The 18,458-nt window shown below is 46.0% G+C and overlaps 1 protein-coding gene across 1 annotated transcript in view; it reads left to right on the forward strand.

The window, feature by feature from the left end:
* The window catches only part of LOC144602129 (E3 ubiquitin-protein ligase RNF144B-like), an 83,723-nt gene that overhangs the window by 30,064 nt on the left and 35,201 nt on the right, over positions 1 to 18,458 (forward strand). The window contains exons 2-3 of the mRNA XM_078414860.1: positions 6,773 to 6,964; positions 16,357 to 16,461. Of these exons, the coding sequence (XP_078270986.1) occupies positions 6,815 to 6,964; positions 16,357 to 16,461 (255 nt within the window). The 5' untranslated portion in view covers positions 6,773 to 6,814. The remainder of the gene's footprint in view (positions 1 to 6,772; positions 6,965 to 16,356; positions 16,462 to 18,458) is intronic.

An 18,458-nucleotide genomic window follows, 5' to 3' on the forward strand; every position in this document is an offset into this window, starting at 1 on the left:
CTGACCCATGCCTCCTTTTGCATCCTTGACCAGAGAATCAATTTCTCTCGTCATCCAAGCTTCCTTACACCCACCTGCTTTGCTCTTCACTCTAACAGAAACATGCATGCCCTGGACTCCTGTCAGCACTAAAAACATCCCACTTTCTGGATGTTCCTTTTCCTTAAAACGACCTGTTTCAATAAACTTGAGCGAGTTCCTGTCCAATACCCAATCAACTGGTGGCACCTTTTACGCAGCAGTAGAGATGCTGCCTGACAGTAGAGTTGCTGCCTCACGGTAGAGTTGCTGCCTCACGGTAGAGTTGCTGCCTCACGGTAGAGTTGCTGCCTCACGGTAGAGTTGCTGCCTCACGGTAGAGTTGCTGCCTCACGGTAGAGTTGCTGCCCCACGGTAGAGTTGCTGCCTCACGGTAGAGTTGCTGCCTCACGGTAGAGTTGCTGCCTCACGGTAGAGTTGCGGCCTCACGGTAGAGTTGCTGCCTCACGGTAGAGTTGCTGCCTCACGGTAGAGTTGCTGCCTCACGGTAGAGTTGCTGCCTCACGGTAGAGTTGCTGCCTCACGGTAGAGTTGCTGCCTCACGGTAGAGTTGCTGCCTCACGGTAGAGTTGCTGCCTCACGGTAGAGTTGCTGCCTCACGGTAGAGTTGCGGCCTCATGGTAGAGTCGCTGCCTCACAGTAGAGTCTCGGCCTCAGTTCAATCCTGTCTACGGGTGCTGTCTGTATGGAGTCTGTACATTCTCCATGTGATCGCGTGGGTTTTTTCCGGGTGCTCTGGTTTTATCTCGCGCTCCAAAGACGTGCAGGGTTATAGGTTAATTGGCATCGGTAAGAAATGTAAATTGTCCCTAGTGTGTGTAGGATAGTGCTAGCGTACGGGGTGATCGCTGGTCGATGCGGACTCAGTGGGCCGAAGGGCCTGTTTCCACGCTGCATCTCTAAACTAAACTAAACTTGTGAGAGTTCCTGTCTAAAAGTATATTTTTAATGTTGTCATTGCTGGATGATATGGACTGTACTTGGGTGATGGATTGCCATGCAAAACCAAACAGGAGATGGACAATATCATGAAGCTTCTTGGTGAGATTCCACTGTTGGATTTCTGAACAGCAGCTCAGATTGAGTTGGATTTCTTTGGGGAAAAAAAAGTTACTTGAAGGAGGTATTCAGCATTCGGGTAAGTTCGAAGAGTTACTCAAGATCCACTTTTGAAGTACAAAGAAGATTTATGAGGATGTTGCCAGGACTCAAAAGTCTAAGCTATAGGAAGAGGTTGAGAAGGTTGGGACTCTATTCCTTGGAGCGCAGGAGGATGAGGGGTGATCTTATAGAGGTGTATAAAATCATGAGAGGAATAAACAAGGTAGATGCACACGGCCTTTTGTCCAGGGCAGGGGAATCTAGGACAGGAGGACATTGGTTCAAGGTGATGGGGAAAAGATTCACTAGGAATAGGAGGGGTATCTTTTTCACACAAAAGGTGGTGGGTGTATGGAATGGGCTGCCAGAGGAGGTAGTTGAGGCAGGGACTATCCCAATGTTTAAGAATCATAGACATGTAGATGGATAGGACAGGTTTGAAGGGATATGGGCCAAATGCAGGCAGGTGGAACTAATCTAGCTGGAACATGGAGGCCGGTGTGAGCAAATTGGGCTGTATCTGTGCTCTATGGCTCCATGAGATGTGCGTCTTTATACAGGAGGGTTGCAAAAAGCAGTTCGAGTTATGCTCGGGTCATTGTTGCATGATATGTACCTAAAGGACTATGCTGCAATTTCCAAAAGCGTGCCACATGTGTACACTTACAGATTGTATTGTGCAATGTAGAGAAATGTTGCTCTGCCTCTTAGAATATTTTTGCTTGCGATGAAGATTGTTGCAACTTTAAAGGAAATACAGCACAGATGACGAAAGTCAGCAGTAAGGATGGAGAATGCTGGGGGGCCTTGTGTCTGGTAGATTCCACAGAGGGAGAAGCAGTTAACCTTTCATATAGTATAAGAAAATAACTGCAGATGCTGGTACAAATTGATTTATTCACAAAATGCTGGAGTAACTCAGCAGGTCAGGCAGCATCTCGGGAGAGAAGGAATGGGTGACGTTTCGGGTCGAGACCCTTCTTCAGACTGATGTCGGGGGTGGGACAAAGGAAGGATATAGGTGGAGACAGGAAGATAGAGGGAGATCTGGGAAGGAGGAGGGGAAGGGAGGGACAGAGGAGCTATCTGAAGTTGGAGAAGTCGACGTTCATACCACCGGGCCGCAAACTGCCCAGGCGAAATATGAGGTGTGGCTCCCCCAATTTCCGGCGGGCCTCACTATGCCACTGGAGGAGGCCCATGACAGAGAGGTCAGACTGGGAATGGGAGGGGGAGTTAAAATGCTGGGCCACCGGGAGATCAGTTGCGTTAATGCGGACCGAGCGCAGGTGTTCAGCGAAGCGATCGCCGAGCCTGTGCTTGGTTTCGCCGATATAAATAAGTTGACATCTAGAGCAGCGGATGCAATAGATGAGGTTGGAGGAGGTGCAGGTGCACCTCTGTCTCACCTGGAAAGACTGTTTGGGTCCTTTGATGGAGTTGAGGGGGGAGGTGAAGGGACAGGTGTTGCATCTCGTGCGGTTGCAGGGGAAAGTGCCCGGGGATGGGGTGGTTTGGGTAGGAAGGGACAAGTGGACCAGGGAGTTGCGGAGGGAACGGTCTCTGCGGAACGCAGAGAGGGGAGGGGATGGGAAGATATGGCCAGTGGTGGGGTCCCGTTGTAGGTGACGGAAATGTTGGCGGATGATTTGTGATAACTTTTCATATAGATGGTCAGCTGTCACAATAAAACATGAGCTTTTATTTATTGCTGCTTCCTGGTCAAATGAATGTTTTATAACACTTCCTGTTTCTATTTATTGTTGGGTTATTTGCTATTATTTTTTTATTAGGTGACATATACAATATCTCATCTTCCTTCATACTTGGGAAGCTGGTTAAACACGCTCGGTTTAATATTGTTACGTGTACCGAGGTACAGTGAAAAGCTTTGCTTTGCATGCTATCCAATCGGGGGGAGACGCCCAACCAGGGTGGCCCCAAATGATAATAAAATGATAATATCAATAAACGGCACAGACTGGACACAGTCGAAACTCTTATCTGATCCTCTACCGATGATTACCTGCTCGCTACCTTATAATCGTAAAATACAAATGACAAACCCGGTGGTTAAAACCTTGCTTAAAATATGGCTACAGTCCAGGAAATATTTTGGATTAAAAGGTATCAGCAGGCTTTTCCAGGGGCAAATAATCCATTGTTTACACCCTCCATGCTAGACACTGCATTTCATATTGGCATAGCAATGGACTGGTATATTTTTGTGACTTGTTTACTGACGGAACGTTCACTTCCTTTGAAACGCTTGCTGAAAACCATAATATACCTCATTTCTTTAGGTATCTTCAAATACGTAGCTTTGCTAAAACAGTGTTTCCCTCATTTCCTCATCTGTCCACTAAGAGCCAATTAGACACTGTTCTGGAGCTGGACCCCTTTGACAGGAAACGAGCTTCAACAATTTACACATTAATAGACAATAGACAATAGGTGCAGGAGGAGGCCATTCGGCCCTTCGAGCCAGCACCGCCATTCAATGTGATCATGGCTGATCATTCTCAATCAGTACCCCGTTCCTGCCTTCTCCCCATACCCCCTGACTCCGCTATCCTTGAGAGCTCTATCTAGCTCTCTCTTGAATGCATTCAGAGAATTGGCCTTCACTGCCTTCTGAGGCAGAGAATTCCACAGATTCACAACTCTCTGACTGAAAAAGTTTTTCCTCATCTCAGTTCTAAATGGCCTACCCCTTATTCTTAATGGCCTACCCCTTATTCTTAATTAATACAGGAATTAAAACAGATAACCTGGGACAAAACAAAAACGGCATGGGAGAGGGACCTGGGTGTAGAGCTTTCTGATGAGGCGAGAGAGCTTAATTTGTATACACACCTCGTCGCTGTGTATACGCCATGGGTTGATCCAATTTAAAGTGCTTCACCGTCTTCATTATTCAAGAGACAAACTTGCCAGAATCTTTTCTATCACAGATCGTGGAGGGGTTGGACAGGCTAGATGCAGGAAGATTGTTCCTGATGTTGGGGAAGTCCAGAACAAGGGGTCACAGTTTAAGGATAAGGGGGAAGTGACTCGGCTTGTACTCGCTGGAATTTAGAAGATTGAGGGGGGATCTTATAGAAACTTACAAAATTCTTAAGGGGTTGGACAGGCTAGATGCGGGAAGATTGTTCCTGATGTTGGGGAAGTCCAGAACAAGGGGGTCACAATTTAAGGATAAGGGGGGAGTCTTTTAGGACCGAGATGAGAAAGTTTTTTTTCACACAGAGAGTGGTGAATCTGTGGAATTCTCTGCCACAGAAGGTAGTTGAGGCCAGTTCATTGGCTATATTTAAGAGGGAGTTAGATGTGGCCCTTGTGGCTAAAGGGATCAGGGGGTACGGAGAGAAGGCAGGTACAGGATACTGAGTTGGATGATCAGCTATGATCATATCGAATGGCGGTGCAGGCTCAAAGGGCCGAATGGCCTACTCCTGCACCTATTTTCTATGTTTCTATGTTTCTGGCTGCCCTAGATGTGGCCATAGCCCAGCCTCTGTAGGACACATGTTCTGGACATGTCCCTCTCTCAACAGCTACTGGGGAAATATATTTGAGGTATTCTCCCATATCTGCAGACAGACTATAAATCCTGATTTGCACACAGCTATCTTTGGAATACCACCCCCAAACTGTAAGCGTACAAATTTTCAAGCAAATGCTTTAGCGTTTGCATCATCGCTTGCTCGCGGGCTTATTCTTTTTAACTGGAAGTCAAAAAAAGCTCCATCCTTTTTGCAGTGGTTAAAGGAGGTGCTCTCCTTGTTCCCCTCGCTATGAATGCCTGCTGCACCTGCATGCCTACTTTCAATGACTGGTGTACCACGACACCCAGGTCTCGTTGCATCTCCCCTTCTCCTAATCGGCCACCATTCAGGTAATAAGTCTGCTTTCCTGTTCTTTCCACCTAAGTGGATAACAGAGTATGTAAATATAGTAGACTGTAAACAATATGATAAACGAGAGAGAAAAAAAATGTTCGGTGTGTAACACTAAATCTTAAATCTGCAACTGCATACATGAGGGACTGCACGTTTATAGCCCAACAGCGCGGTTGGTGCAGTAGTGCAATAATAATAATAATAGTCCATTGTAGTTCCGAGCTTATTTGAGTGTTTAACAGCCTGATGGCTTCCGTGGTGTGGGGAAGAAGCTGTTCCTGAACTTAGACATTAGAGTTTTCATGCTCCTGTACCTTCTTCCCGATGGCAGTGGTGAAATGAGTGTGTGGCCGGTTGCTGCCTGTAAGCAGGATGAAGCAACACCTCTGAATGGTCGTATTTACCGGTGAGGGCAAGGGATGGAGCGATAGGCATCCTTGATGGTTGTGTAGCAGTGGTGAAGGGTGTTTAATCCTCTGGTGCTGCAGGCAACATGTTGGTGGTGGTAGCTTGGGAGCGATTTTTTTGCAAGTTGGCTTTGTTGAAGTCCCCGGCTATGGTGGTAGAGGCTTCACGATACGCTGTCTGGTGCTTGTTGACCGCGGCGTGCAGCTCCTCCAGTGCTAGACGGACGTCTGCCTGGGGTGGGATGTGGACCGCGGTCAGGATGACGGAGGTGAATAGGTTCAAGGTGAGGGGGAAAAGATTGAATAGGAATCTGAGGGGTAACCTTTTCACAAAGAGTGGTGGGTGTATGGAACGAGCTGCCAGAGGAGGTGGTTGAGGCAGGGACTACCACAACGTTTAAGAAACAGTTAGGCAGGTATATGGATAGCGCAGGTTTGGAGGGATATGGGCCAAAGGTAGGTGTTGTGATATTGCAGGGACTACTTTGTTGTAGCACAAGGACTACCTTGTTTGCCTGTGTAGTAATGTGTATATAAGGTAATGATGTGATTAGGTGACCACTCTGGTTCCAGGTGGCCACGGAATAAACAGCCTGGAGTTAAGCTCCGGCATTGTGACCTTTTACACACGTGTACTTGTGGTCCGTCCAGAGTCTCAACAAAGGTACACCAGGTACCGGACCACGAAGTACAACATGGTGGCAGCGGTGGGATTCAAACCCACGCCCCCGAAGAGACCACGAAGTACAACAGTAGGCAGGTGGGACTGGTTCAGCTGGGACATGTTGGCCGGTGTGGGCAAGTTGGGTTGAAGGGCCTGTTTCCATGCTGTCGCACTCTACGACTCTATCTACAGGAAGAGTTACTTGTGCAAGATGGCCTCTGCCCATGACACCAACAACCAGTTTGACTTTTTCGAAAGACTTGCATTTGCAGACCATGTTTCACGGATGGATTTAAGAGAGAGTTAGATAGAGCTCTAGGGGCTAGTGGAATCAAGGGATATGGGGAGAAGGCAGGCACGGGTTACTGATTGGGGACGATCAGCCATGATCACAATGAATGGCGGTGCTGGGTCGAAGGGCCGAATGGCCTCCTCCTGCACCTATTTTCCATGTTTCTATGTTTCTATGACATTCTTCACAAAGGGTTTTGGTTTTGCAGCACTTTCCATGTCAGAAAGTAAGGGGCAGAGTTGTAGATGGGGCATGTTGGTCGGCATGGGCAGGTTAGGCCAAGGAGCCTGTTTCCACGCTGTATGACCAATAAATCCTGGCTGAAACATGAATGTGATGTTATAATAACATCTTTATTGTTTTACAGGTACCTGGGCTGGATCCAGAGGCCTAACTTGGGAGAGTGGAGATGGCTACGAAGGCCCTACCGGTGATGGCGAAAGGCCCATCGGTGGAGCTGACCCTTGAGCCACTGATGAAGTGCAAGCTCTGCCTTTGTGAACACACTCCCGACAAAATGACCACTCTGGAGCAGTGCAGCTGTTGCTTCTGCACCACGGTGAGTGATCTCAGCAACCTGTAACAGAGAGGAACTTGCTGCAATTGGACCCAGTACAAAGCTCGAAATGAGATCGCTGCCATTTTTAATAGCTGGAGAAAAATGCGGGGTTGCTTTAAACCTTGTCGTTTATTTTAGTTTCGGAGATACAGCGAGGAAACAGGCCCTTTCGGCCCGCTGGGTCCGCGCCGACCAGCGATCCCCAGCACATTAAAACTATCCTACACCCACTAGGGACAATTTTTACATTTACCAAGCCAATTAACCTACAAACCTGTACGTCTTTGGAGTGGGGGAGGAAACCGAAGGTCTCGGGGGAAAAACCCACGCGGGTCACGGGGAGAACGTACAAACTCCGTACAGACGGTGCCAGGATCGAACCTGGGTCTCTGGCTCTGCATTCGCTGTAAGGCAGCAACTCTACCGCTGCGCCACCGTGCCGCTCTTAAATGACAAATCTCAAGAATAGGTACGGGGATAAAAGGTTCATTGGGATATGCACTCAACACGAACAGATGAAACTAGCGTAGATGGGGCATCTGGGCGGGCAATAGACAATTTGTGTGAAGGTTCTGATTGCGTGCTGTATGACTATGTCTCATATTTACTCGTCTTTTCTCAACCACTGTTTTTATTTCCTCTGAACTTTACTATTTCAACACTACCTTCATTGACTTCCATGAGTTAGAGCTCTTCTAATAGGGTTGCCTGCTCTTTTGTAGAAGCTAGGCACCTCCTGTGAGGGACAGAATATCAGTGCAAAGCCAAACGTAGGTAGAAATTGAAGGGTCTCGACCCGAGACGTCACCAATTCCTTTTCTCCCGAGATGCTGCCTGACCCACTGAGTTATTCCAGCTTTCTGTGTCTGTCTTCGTACCGAGAAACATATTGGACAAACGAATAAGTCACAAAATAGAAAGAAGCCTTTCAGTCCAACGATTTATCTTCCTTTTGCACTGGTGGTTTTTAAGCATAGCTTATCCCTATCCCTTCAATGTATTTCCTTCACCCCTGTCCAATTTAATCTGATGATCATATGTTGAAAGACTGGAGCGACTAGGCTTGTATACACTGGAATTTAGAAGGATGAGAGGAGATCTTATCGTATAAGATTATTAAGGGGTTGGACACGTTAGAGGCAGGAAACATGTTCCCAACGTTAGGGGAGTCCAGAACCATGGGCCACAGTTTAAGACTAAGGGGTAGGCAATTTAGAACGGCCTACTATTGACTATTGACTATTGAGAGGAGATCTTATCGAAACATATAAGATTATTAAAGGGTTGGACACGTTAGAGGCAGGAAACATGTTCCCAATGTTAGGGGAGTCCAGAACCAGGGGCCACAGTTTAAGACTAAGGGGTAGGCCATTTAGAACGGAGATGAGGAAAAACTTTTTCAGTCAGAGAGTTGTGAATCTGTGGAATTCTCTGCCTCAGAAGGCAGTGGAGGCCAATTCTCTGGATGCATTCAAGAGAGAGCTAGATAGAGCTCTTAAGGATAGCGGAGTCAGGGGGTATGGGGAGAAGGCAGGAACGGGGTACTGATTGAGAATGATCAGCCATTGAATGGCGGTGCTGGCTCGAAGGGCCGAATGGCCACCTCCTGCACCTATTGTCTATTGTCTATTGTCTATGATCAGCATTTGTTTCTGCCTCAATCACAAGCATTGGAAGTGAATTCTAAAGATTTATGCGTCTCTGTGCATAATTTTTTCCAAATCCCTCGTGTGTTCGTTTGGTTTTGGCTCCTTTACGCCTTCTGAAAGTGATCTGCTTCCTACTTTTCAACATGTATTACAAGTCAATCCAAGAAAAAAAGTAATTCTAAAGAACAAATGTCAAATATTTAAAGATTTTTGTATATAGTCATATTTTCTGGCTAAACCTCTGTAAATCTGCACCGATATTTTCCCTTTAATGCTGCAAAATGTTTCAAACAACATCTTAAAGTTTTAAATAAACCTATTATTATCTCATAACTTGTATCTCAGCTCGGGTTCAGTAACATCAACCCGATTACATACATTCCTCTAAATAGAATGGAAGTCATAGAGTTGTACAGCACAGAAACAGAGTCTTCACCCACCACGCCAGTTTGCCCTTTTTGCCCGTTCACTCTAATCACAATTGCCACATTGGTCCATAATCCAATGGTCTATGGCCCTGATTATTCAAGTGCCCATCTAAATGAGCCCTAAACACAGTGATTGCATCCAATTCCACCACTGCCGCTGGCAATGAGTACCAAATATTAACTACATTCTGTATATATAAAACTAACTTTCCTCTCAAATCCCTTGAAAAACTTCTTGTACATATGCCTCTTGTTTTCGATACTCCCATCAAGAGGAAAAGATTCTGACCATCTGTCCTAACTATCCTCTTAACATTCTAGAAACATCTATCAAGTCACTCTTTGGCCTCTTTTGTTCTGCATAAGTGCCTAATATTCATAGGAACATAGAAACATAGAAAAATAGGTGCAGCAGTATGCTATTCGGCCCTTCGAGCCATTCAATATGATCGTGGCTGATCATCTAAAATCAGTACCCCGTTCCTGCTTTTTCCCCATATCCCTTGATTCTTTTATCCCTAAGAGCTAAATCCAGCTCTCTCTTGAAAACAGTATACACTTTCTGTGGCAGAAATTCCACAGATTCACAACTCTCTGGGTGAAGAAGTTTTTCCTCATCTCAGTCCTAAATGGCCTACCCCTTATTCTTAAACTGTGGCCACTGGTTCTGGACTCTTCTAACATGAGGAACATTTTTCCTGCATCTAGCCTATCCAATTTTATATGTTTCTATAAGATCCCCTCTCATCCTTCTAAATTCCTGTGAATTCAAGCCCAGTCGACCCATTCTTTCATCACATGTCAGTCCCGCCATCCCGGGAATTAACCTGGTGAACCTACGCTGCACTCCCTCAATAGCAATAATGTCCTTCCTCAAATTAGGAGACCAAAATTGCACACAATATTCCAGATGCGGTCTCATCAGGGCCCTGTACAACTGCAGTAGGACCTCCTTGCTCCTAAACTCAAATCCTCTTACAATGAAGGCCAACATGCCATTAGCTTTCTTCACTGCCTGCTGTACCTGCATGCTTATTTTCAGTGACTGATGTACAAACACACAAAGGTCTCTTTGCACCTCCCCTTTTCCTAATCTGACAACATTCAGATAATTATCTGCCTTCCTGTTCTTGCCACCAAAGTGGATAACCTCACATTTATCCACGTTATACTGATTTGGCATGCATCTGCCCATTCGCCCAACCTATCCAAGTCACCCTGCAGCCTCATCGCATCCTTATCGCAGCTCACACTGCCACCCAGCTTTGTGTCATCCGCAAACTTGGAAATGTCACATTTAATTCCCTTGTCTAAATCGTTAATATATATTGTAAATAACTGGAGTCCCAGCACCGAGCCTTGTGGCACCCCACTAGTCACTGCCTGCCATTCTGAAAAGGACCTGTTAATTCCTACTCTTTGCTTCCTGTCTGCCAACCAGTTCTCTATCCATGTCAATAACGTACAACCTGTACCATGTGCTCTAATTTTGCACACTAATCTCTTGTGTGGGACCTTGTCAAAGGCATTTTTAAAAGTCCAGATACACCACATCCACTGGCTTTCCCTTACCCATTCTACTTGTTACATCCTCAAAACATTCCAGAAGATCAGTCAAGCATGATTTCCCCTTCATAAATCCATGCTGACTTTGACCGATCCTGTCACTGCTTTCCAAATGCGCTGCTATAACATCGTTAATAATCGACACCAGCATCTATGACCACTACCGATGTCAGGCTAACTGGTCTATAATTTCCTGTTTCTCTCTCCTTTCTTTCTTAAAAAGCGGAGTTACATTGGCTACCCTCCAGTCCACAGGAACTGATCCAGAGTCGAGAGATTGGAAAATGATCATCAATGCATCCACGATTTCTAGGGCCACCTCCTTGAGTTCCCTGGGATGCAGCCCATCAGGCCCTGGGGATTTATCTGCCGTCAGTCCCAACAGTTTACCTAACACCATTTCCTGACTAATGTGGATTCCCTTCAGTTCCTCCCCCCCCACTGGATCCTCGGTCCTCTAGTATTTCCGGGAGATTGTTTGTGTCTTCCTTGGTGAAGACAGAACCAAAGTACTTGTTTAACTTCTCGACATGACTGCGTTGGAAAGATTGCAGAGAAGATCATCTTTCTTACAATCGGAAGCGTTGTATCTCAAATTTCCTGACATTGATATCTGCCTTTTATTAAATCATAGCTATTTCAGCATATGGATATCACTTTTCTAAGATACCCCATATCTATGTTTAATGTTCCAATAAAATTATCTAATGACTCCAATTTTGTCAATCAGCTGTCCAGGCCCATAACCAGACCACTACATGTGGTCAATATTCACAAAATGCTGGAGTAACTCAGCAGGTCAGGCAGCATCTCAGGAGAGAACGAATGGGTGGCTGATCAGTCTGAAGAAGGGTCTCGACCCGAAACGTCACCCATTCCTTCTCTCCTGAGATGCTGCCTGACCCGCTGAGTTACTCCAGCATTTTGTGAATAAATACCTTCGATTTGTACCAGCATCTGCAGTTATTTTCCTACACTAGCTGTGGTCAATATTTGTTTTCCATAAAGCCAATTTGCCCTTTTTTTTCTTAATCTTCTCTAATTCACCTAATTTTTAAGGTGAAAGGTTTTTCCAAAGTCTGTGCACACTATATCTACTGAATTACCCTCATCTCTCTCTCTCAAACGTTTGTTTATCATTGATATTGAGTAATGTGCATGTTAATATAATCATAATCATAATCGTACTTTATTTGCCAAGTATGTTTTGCAATATACGAGGAATTTCATGCATATTTGTTTCCTTAGTTGGATAGGGCGTGCAGCGTATGTTTACTAGGTTAATTCCTGGAATGGCGGGACTGTCATGTGTTGAAAGACTGGAGCGACTAGGCTTGTATACACTGGAATTTAGAAGGATGAGAGGAGATCTTATCGAAACGTATAAGATTATTAAGGGGTTGGACACGTTAGAGGCAGGAAACATGTTCCCAATGTTGGGGGAGTCCAGAACAAGGGGCCACAGTTTAAGAATAAGGGGTAGGCCATTTAGAACTGAGATGAGGAAAAACTTTTTCAGTCAGAGAGTTGTGAATCTGTGGAATTCTCTGCCTCAGAAGGCAGTGGAGGCCAATTCTCTGAATGCATTCAAGAGAGAGCTGGATAGAGCTCTTAAGGATAGTGGAGTCAGGGGGTATGGGGAGAAGGCAGGAACGGGGTACTGATTGAGAATGATCAGCCATGATCACATTGAATGGCAGTGCTGGCTCGAAGGGCCGAATGGCCTCCTCCTGCACTTATTGTCTATTGTCTATTGTCTATAACCCTTGTATTATTTTGAGGACGTTGGATTCTTGTAGGACTGTACAGCAAGTGCTTTTAGCAACAAAAGGGTTATGGTACAATGATTTGCTTTTTAATAATCTACGTGTACAGATTCTTTCAAATAAAGGGAACAATAGGTTAAATCGTCTTCAACTTTGCTGGTAAACGGGTCCTTTAAGATTCTGAGAGTATTGATTTATAAACTGATACTTGAGTTCAGAGGGTTACTTTAATTTCGAGATATGGGGAAGCAGGCCCTTCAGCCCACCATGTCGGCGCCGACCGGCGATCCTCGCACACGAACACTATCCTGCACGCTAGGGATGATTTACAATCTTTACCGAAGCCAAGTAATCTACAAACCTGTATGTCTTTCGTGTGTGGGAGGAAACCGAAACACCCAGGGAAAACTCATGTGATGAAGGGGAGAATGTACAAACCCCGTCAACAGCTCCCTTAATCGGGTTCGAACCCTGGTCTCTGGCGCTGTGAGGCAGCAACTCTACTGCTGTGCACCTTGCCTTTTGACAATCCAGATGTACAGATTTCTTCAAATAAAGGCAACCATAGGCTAAATCTTCTTTACCTTCGTTCTTTAAGATTCTGCAAGTATAGATTTCTGGAATGACACTTGAGTTCATAAGGTCATAAGTGATAGGAGCAGAATTAGGCCATTCAGCCCATCAAGTCCACTGCACCATTTAATCATGGCTGATTATATCTCCCTCCTAACCCCAGTCTCCTGCCTTCTCCCCATAACCCCTGACACCCAAAGTGTGACTGGAGGAGACTCACTGTGATGGATGTTTCTTTTTTTTGTTTTGTGTTGGTTTGTGGTTGTGTGTGTGATTGCTTATTTTATTGCTCATTGTTGGACTGTGGGTGACTAGGTTAATTCCCGGAATGGCGGGACTGTCGTATGTTGAAAGGCTGGAGCGATTGGGCTTTTTTCATTGGAATTTAGAAGGATGAGGGGGGATCTTATTGAAACATATAAGATAATTAGGGGATTGGACACATTAGAGGCAGGAAACATGTTCCCAATGTTGGGGGAGTCCAGAACAAGGGGCCACAGTTTAAGAATAAGGGGTAGGCCATTTAGAACGGAGATGAGGAAGAACTTTTTCAGTCAGAGAGTGGTGAAGGTGTGGAATTCTCTGCCTCAGAAGGCAGTGGAGGCCAGTTCGTTGGATGCTTTCAAGAGAGAGCTGGATAGAGCTCTTAAGGATAGCGGAGTGAGGGGGTATGGGGAGAAGGCAGGAACGGGGTACTGATTGAGAGTGATCAGCCATGATCGCATTGAATGGCGGTGCTGGCTCGAAGGGCTGAATGGCCTACTCCTGCACCTATTGTCTATTGTCTATTGTCTATTGAAATCTCGTCCAAAAGACTTGTTTTTTTGGATGACAATAAAGGTAATTCTGATTCTGATTCTGATCAAGAACCTACCTCTGCTTTAAAAATATCCATTGACTTGGCCACCACAGCCTTCTGTGGCAAAGAATTCCACAGATTCACCACCCTTTGACTAAAGAAATACCTCCTCATCCCCTTTTTTAAGGAACGTCCTTTAATTCTGAGACTATGACCTCTAGTCCTGGACTCTCCCACCAGTAGAAACATCCTTTCCACAGCCACTCTGTATCTCCCCCTTTGCTCTCCCTATTGTTCATGAGTGTGAACTAATTGTATCTATTTACGGTACATCTGATCTGTTTGGATAGCATGCGCAATACTGCTTTTCACTGTACCCTGCTACATGTGACAATAATAAGCCCAAACCTAATCTCTACCTCTTCTGAACCTTCAGCAGTCCACCTACATCTCCGACATATTCATTCTTGCCAGGTAGAGTGTGTTTGAAAGTCCCCAGTGTCTGTCTGGAAAACAGCAGCAACCGGCCAAGAATCACAAATAACAATATCTCGCTTGACTCGGGCTATTAATATGAGACGTAATCTCTCTCTGGGCATCTTGAATGTGCACAGAAGGCAGTAGTTTTAGTTAACACTTGTGCAGAATACCGAATAAATCTGAGTTGCTACTCTGAATCCTTAATTAGTTTAGCGTTTAGCTTCGAGATACAGTGTGGAAACAGGCCCTTCGGCCCACCGAGTCAGCGCCGCCCGGCAATCACCCGTATACTAGTTCTATCCTACACACTAGGGACAATTTACAATGAACAGAAGCTGATTAACCTGCAATGTTTAGTATGTGGGAGGAAAGGGGAGCACCCAGAGAAAACACACGGGGAGAACACACAAACTCCGTACAGACAGCACCCATAGTCAGGATTGAACCCGGGTCTCTGGCGCTGTGAGGCAGCAACTATACTGCCGTGCCACTGTGACAAATTTAATTCTATCTCTTGGAAACATAACTTGCAATCTGTTCACGAGGCCTTATTTCAGAACTTCTAGCTATATCACAAGGTAACACTAATAACTAACAGTTCATGGCATTTTTAGCTTTTAATAAAATTATTGTATGGATGGAATAATGTGCTAATATTGCTTGCAGCAGCACAGAATGCATTCACTTGGAATTCGAGTGGCGCAGCAGAGATTTGCTGCCTCACGGCGCCAGAGATCCGGGGTGCGATCCTAATGCTATCTGTGTGGAGTTTGCGCGTTCCCCCTTGTGACCGTGTGGCGGTTACCCTCGGGTGCTTCAGTTTCCTCCCACATCCCAAAGACGTGCAGGGTTGTAGGTTTATTGGCCTCTGTAAATCGCCCCTGGTGTGCAGGGAGTGGACTCTGTGTCCATGCTGAAGGTATTTATTCACAAAATGCTGGAGTAACTCAGCAGGTCAGGCAGCATCGCGGGAGAGAAGGAATGGGTGACGTTCCGGGTCGAGACCCTTCTTCAGTCTGAGTCGCCCATTCCTTCTCTCCCGAGATGCTGCCTGACATGCTGAGTTGCTCCAGCATTTTGTGAATAAATACCTTCGATTTGTACCAGCATCTGCAGTTATTTTCTTATACTACCTGTGCCCATGCTCTATCTCTAAACTAAACTAAAGTAGAATCTCACGGCATGATGAGTGAAGCCCAAGGTTCATGTTCATAAGTGACAGGAGCAGAATTAGGCCATTTGGCCCATCAAGTCTCCTCTGTCATTCAACCATGGCTGATCTATCTCTCCCTCTTAACCCCATTCTCCTGCCTTCTCCACATAACCCATGACACCCGTACTAATCAAGAACCTATCCATCTACGCCTTAAAAATATCCCTTGATGGCCTCCACAGCCTTCTGCGGCACTGAATTCCACAGGTTCACCACCCTCTGACCAAAGAAATTCTTCCACATCTATATACTAATACTCTCATTTGTTTGTTTGTTTGTTTGTTCCTGAACTACAAGTGCGACAATTTTAGGCCCACCTTACCCACCGTCGTCCCTTTGGTGCTAATGAAAGAGGTTTCATTGAATTCGGAGTTATATTTTTTAAGTTATTCACATTTTAAAGTTTAAATCTATCTCTATGGGAGGGAGGGGGAGGGAGGGAGAGAGGTGGAGGGGGGATAAGGGGGGGTTGAGGGAGATGGAGTAGGAGGGGGAGGGGGGAGGGGTGAGGAGAGGGTGCTGCATCAATGCAGGAGAGGTTTGGGCCCAACGGGTCCCTTCCTAAAGGAATGTCTTTTAAATCTGCCACTAGTGGAAACATCCTTTCCACATCCACTCTATCGCGGCCTTTCACTATTTGGTGTTTTAATGAGGTCCCCCTCATCCTTCTAAACTCTAGTGAGTACAGGCCCTGTGCCATCAAACGCTCATTGTACGTTTTAACCCACTCATCCCTGGGATCATTCTCGTTAACCTCCTCTGGACCCTCTCCAGCACCAGCATCTCCTTCCTCAGATGTAGGGCCCACAATTGCTCACAAAACTCCAAAGGTTTACTGATTCCGTCAACATAGCAGACATGTTGATACCAAATAACTGATGTGCTTTTTTTCTCTCTCTCCCCTGTCTGACCCATCAGTGCTTGACACAATATGTAGAACTGATGATCAGGGAAGGCTGTGGATCTCCGGTCACTTGTCCAGAACTGGGATGCCCGAAGAATGGTGTCTTTCAGGATACGGAGGTAATATAATATTTTGTTATTAATAGGATTTGCTTTGTGCATACTGATTTTTGCTTTTGTTTAATGTTGCAATATTTCTTCCACACTCATGTCAATAGACAATAGACAATAGGTGCAGGAGTAGGCCATTCAGCCCCTTCGAGCCAGCACCGCCATTCAATGTGACCATGGCTAATCATTCACGATCAGTACCCCGTTCCTGCCTTCTCCCCATACCCCCTGACTCCACTATCTTTAACTCTATCTAGCTCATGTCCTTTGTTTTCAACCATTTGAGCCAGTTGTTGTTGTACACTAGACCAAGTGGACCTGTTGGGCCCAAACCTCTCCTGCATTGGTGCAGCACCCTGTCCTCCCCCACTCCCCTCTCTCCTCAACCTCCCCCTCCCCTCTCCCTTCTCCCCCACTCCCCCCTCCCTCCCTCCCTCCCTCCTCCCTCCTCCCTCCTCCCTCCTCCCCTCCCCCCCTCCCCCTCCCCTCCTTTTAAACTTTAAAATGTGAATAACTTTAAAAATATAAGACCGATTTCAATAAAACTACTTGCATTATCAGTAAAGTGACAATGTTGAGTAAGGTGGGCCTAAAATTGTTGCGCTATCGTGTTCTGTTTTGGCTGAAGTTCAGTCACAAACAAAATAACAAACGAGAGTTTTAGTATATAGATATAGCACATCAAATTATAATGATTTAGTCAACCAAATTTTGACATTGTTTCCCATTGATAGAACGGAGATGAGGAAAAACTTATTCAGTCAGAGAGTTGTGAATCTGTGGAATTCTTTGCCTCAGAAGGCAGTGGAGGCCAATTCTCTGAATGCATTCAAGAGAGAGCCAGATAGAGCTCTTAAGGATAGCGGAGTCAGGGGGTATGGGGAGAAGGCAGGAACGGGGTACTGATTGTCTATTGTCTATTGTCTAAGTATGTTTTGCAACATACGAGGAATTTGATTTGCCATACAGTCATACCAATAAAAAGCAACAAACACACACAATACATTTTAACAGGAACATCCACCACAGTGACTCCTCCACATTCCTCACTGTGATGGAAGGCGAAAAAAGAAGTTCAATCTCTTCCCTTCTTTGTCCTCCCGCAGTCGGGGGCCTCGAGCCTTCCGTTGTCGGGGCGATCTTGGCTCCCGTAACCGGCAGTCGAGCACTCCGCGTCGGGGCGATCAAGCTCCTGCATCGGGTGGGGGGGGGGGGATCTCAGCTCCCCCACGCCGGGCGATCGGACCCCGGGTCGGGGCTGGTCGAACCTCCTGCGGCTTTGGAGCTTCCCGACATCAGTCTCTGCCCGAGACTGCGAGCTCCTCGAAGTTGAAATCCGCAGGCCGCGCGGTTGGGGTGTCGATCCCAGGCAAGGGATCGCAGGCTCCGATGGTAAGTCCATGGCCCTGGGGTGGGGCTCAAAGTCAGTCTCGAGCAAGGCCGCCAGCTCCATGATGTTAGGCCGCAGAGCGACCGGAGATACGATCCGAAAACCATCACATCTCCAGCAAGGTAAGAGAGTGAAAAAAGGTTTCTCCCAACCCCCTCGCTCACATAAAACAAACCAGACAACATTAACACATACTTTTAAAACACACTAAAAATAACAAAAAAGATGAAAAGACAGACAGACCGTTGGCGATTAGAGAGGTTTGTTATTTCAGTAAGGATATGTCCATCCAAAATGGCTATTCAGGATGGGATGGCTCTAGAGTAGACAATAGACAATAGACAATAGGTGCAGGAGGAGGCCATTCGGCCCTTCGAGCCAGCACCGCCATTCAATGTGATCATGGCTGATCACTCTCAATCAGTACCCCGTTCCTGCCTTCTCCCCATACCCCCTGACTCCGCTATCCTTAAGAGCTCTATCCAGCTCTCTCTTGAAAACTAGTGATCCAGGGGGCAATTTGTACAATCGTCAGCAAATACTGCTGCTTTTTGTCTAACCAACTTAGACTAAACTATTCAAGAGTACATCCACACCTTCGGTTAAAAGATCTTGG

This window comes from Rhinoraja longicauda, chromosome 2 (genome assembly GCF_053455715.1).
Source record: "Rhinoraja longicauda isolate Sanriku21f chromosome 2, sRhiLon1.1, whole genome shotgun sequence".
In the NCBI taxonomy this organism is placed as follows: Eukaryota; Metazoa; Chordata; class Chondrichthyes; order Rajiformes; family Arhynchobatidae; genus Rhinoraja; species Rhinoraja longicauda.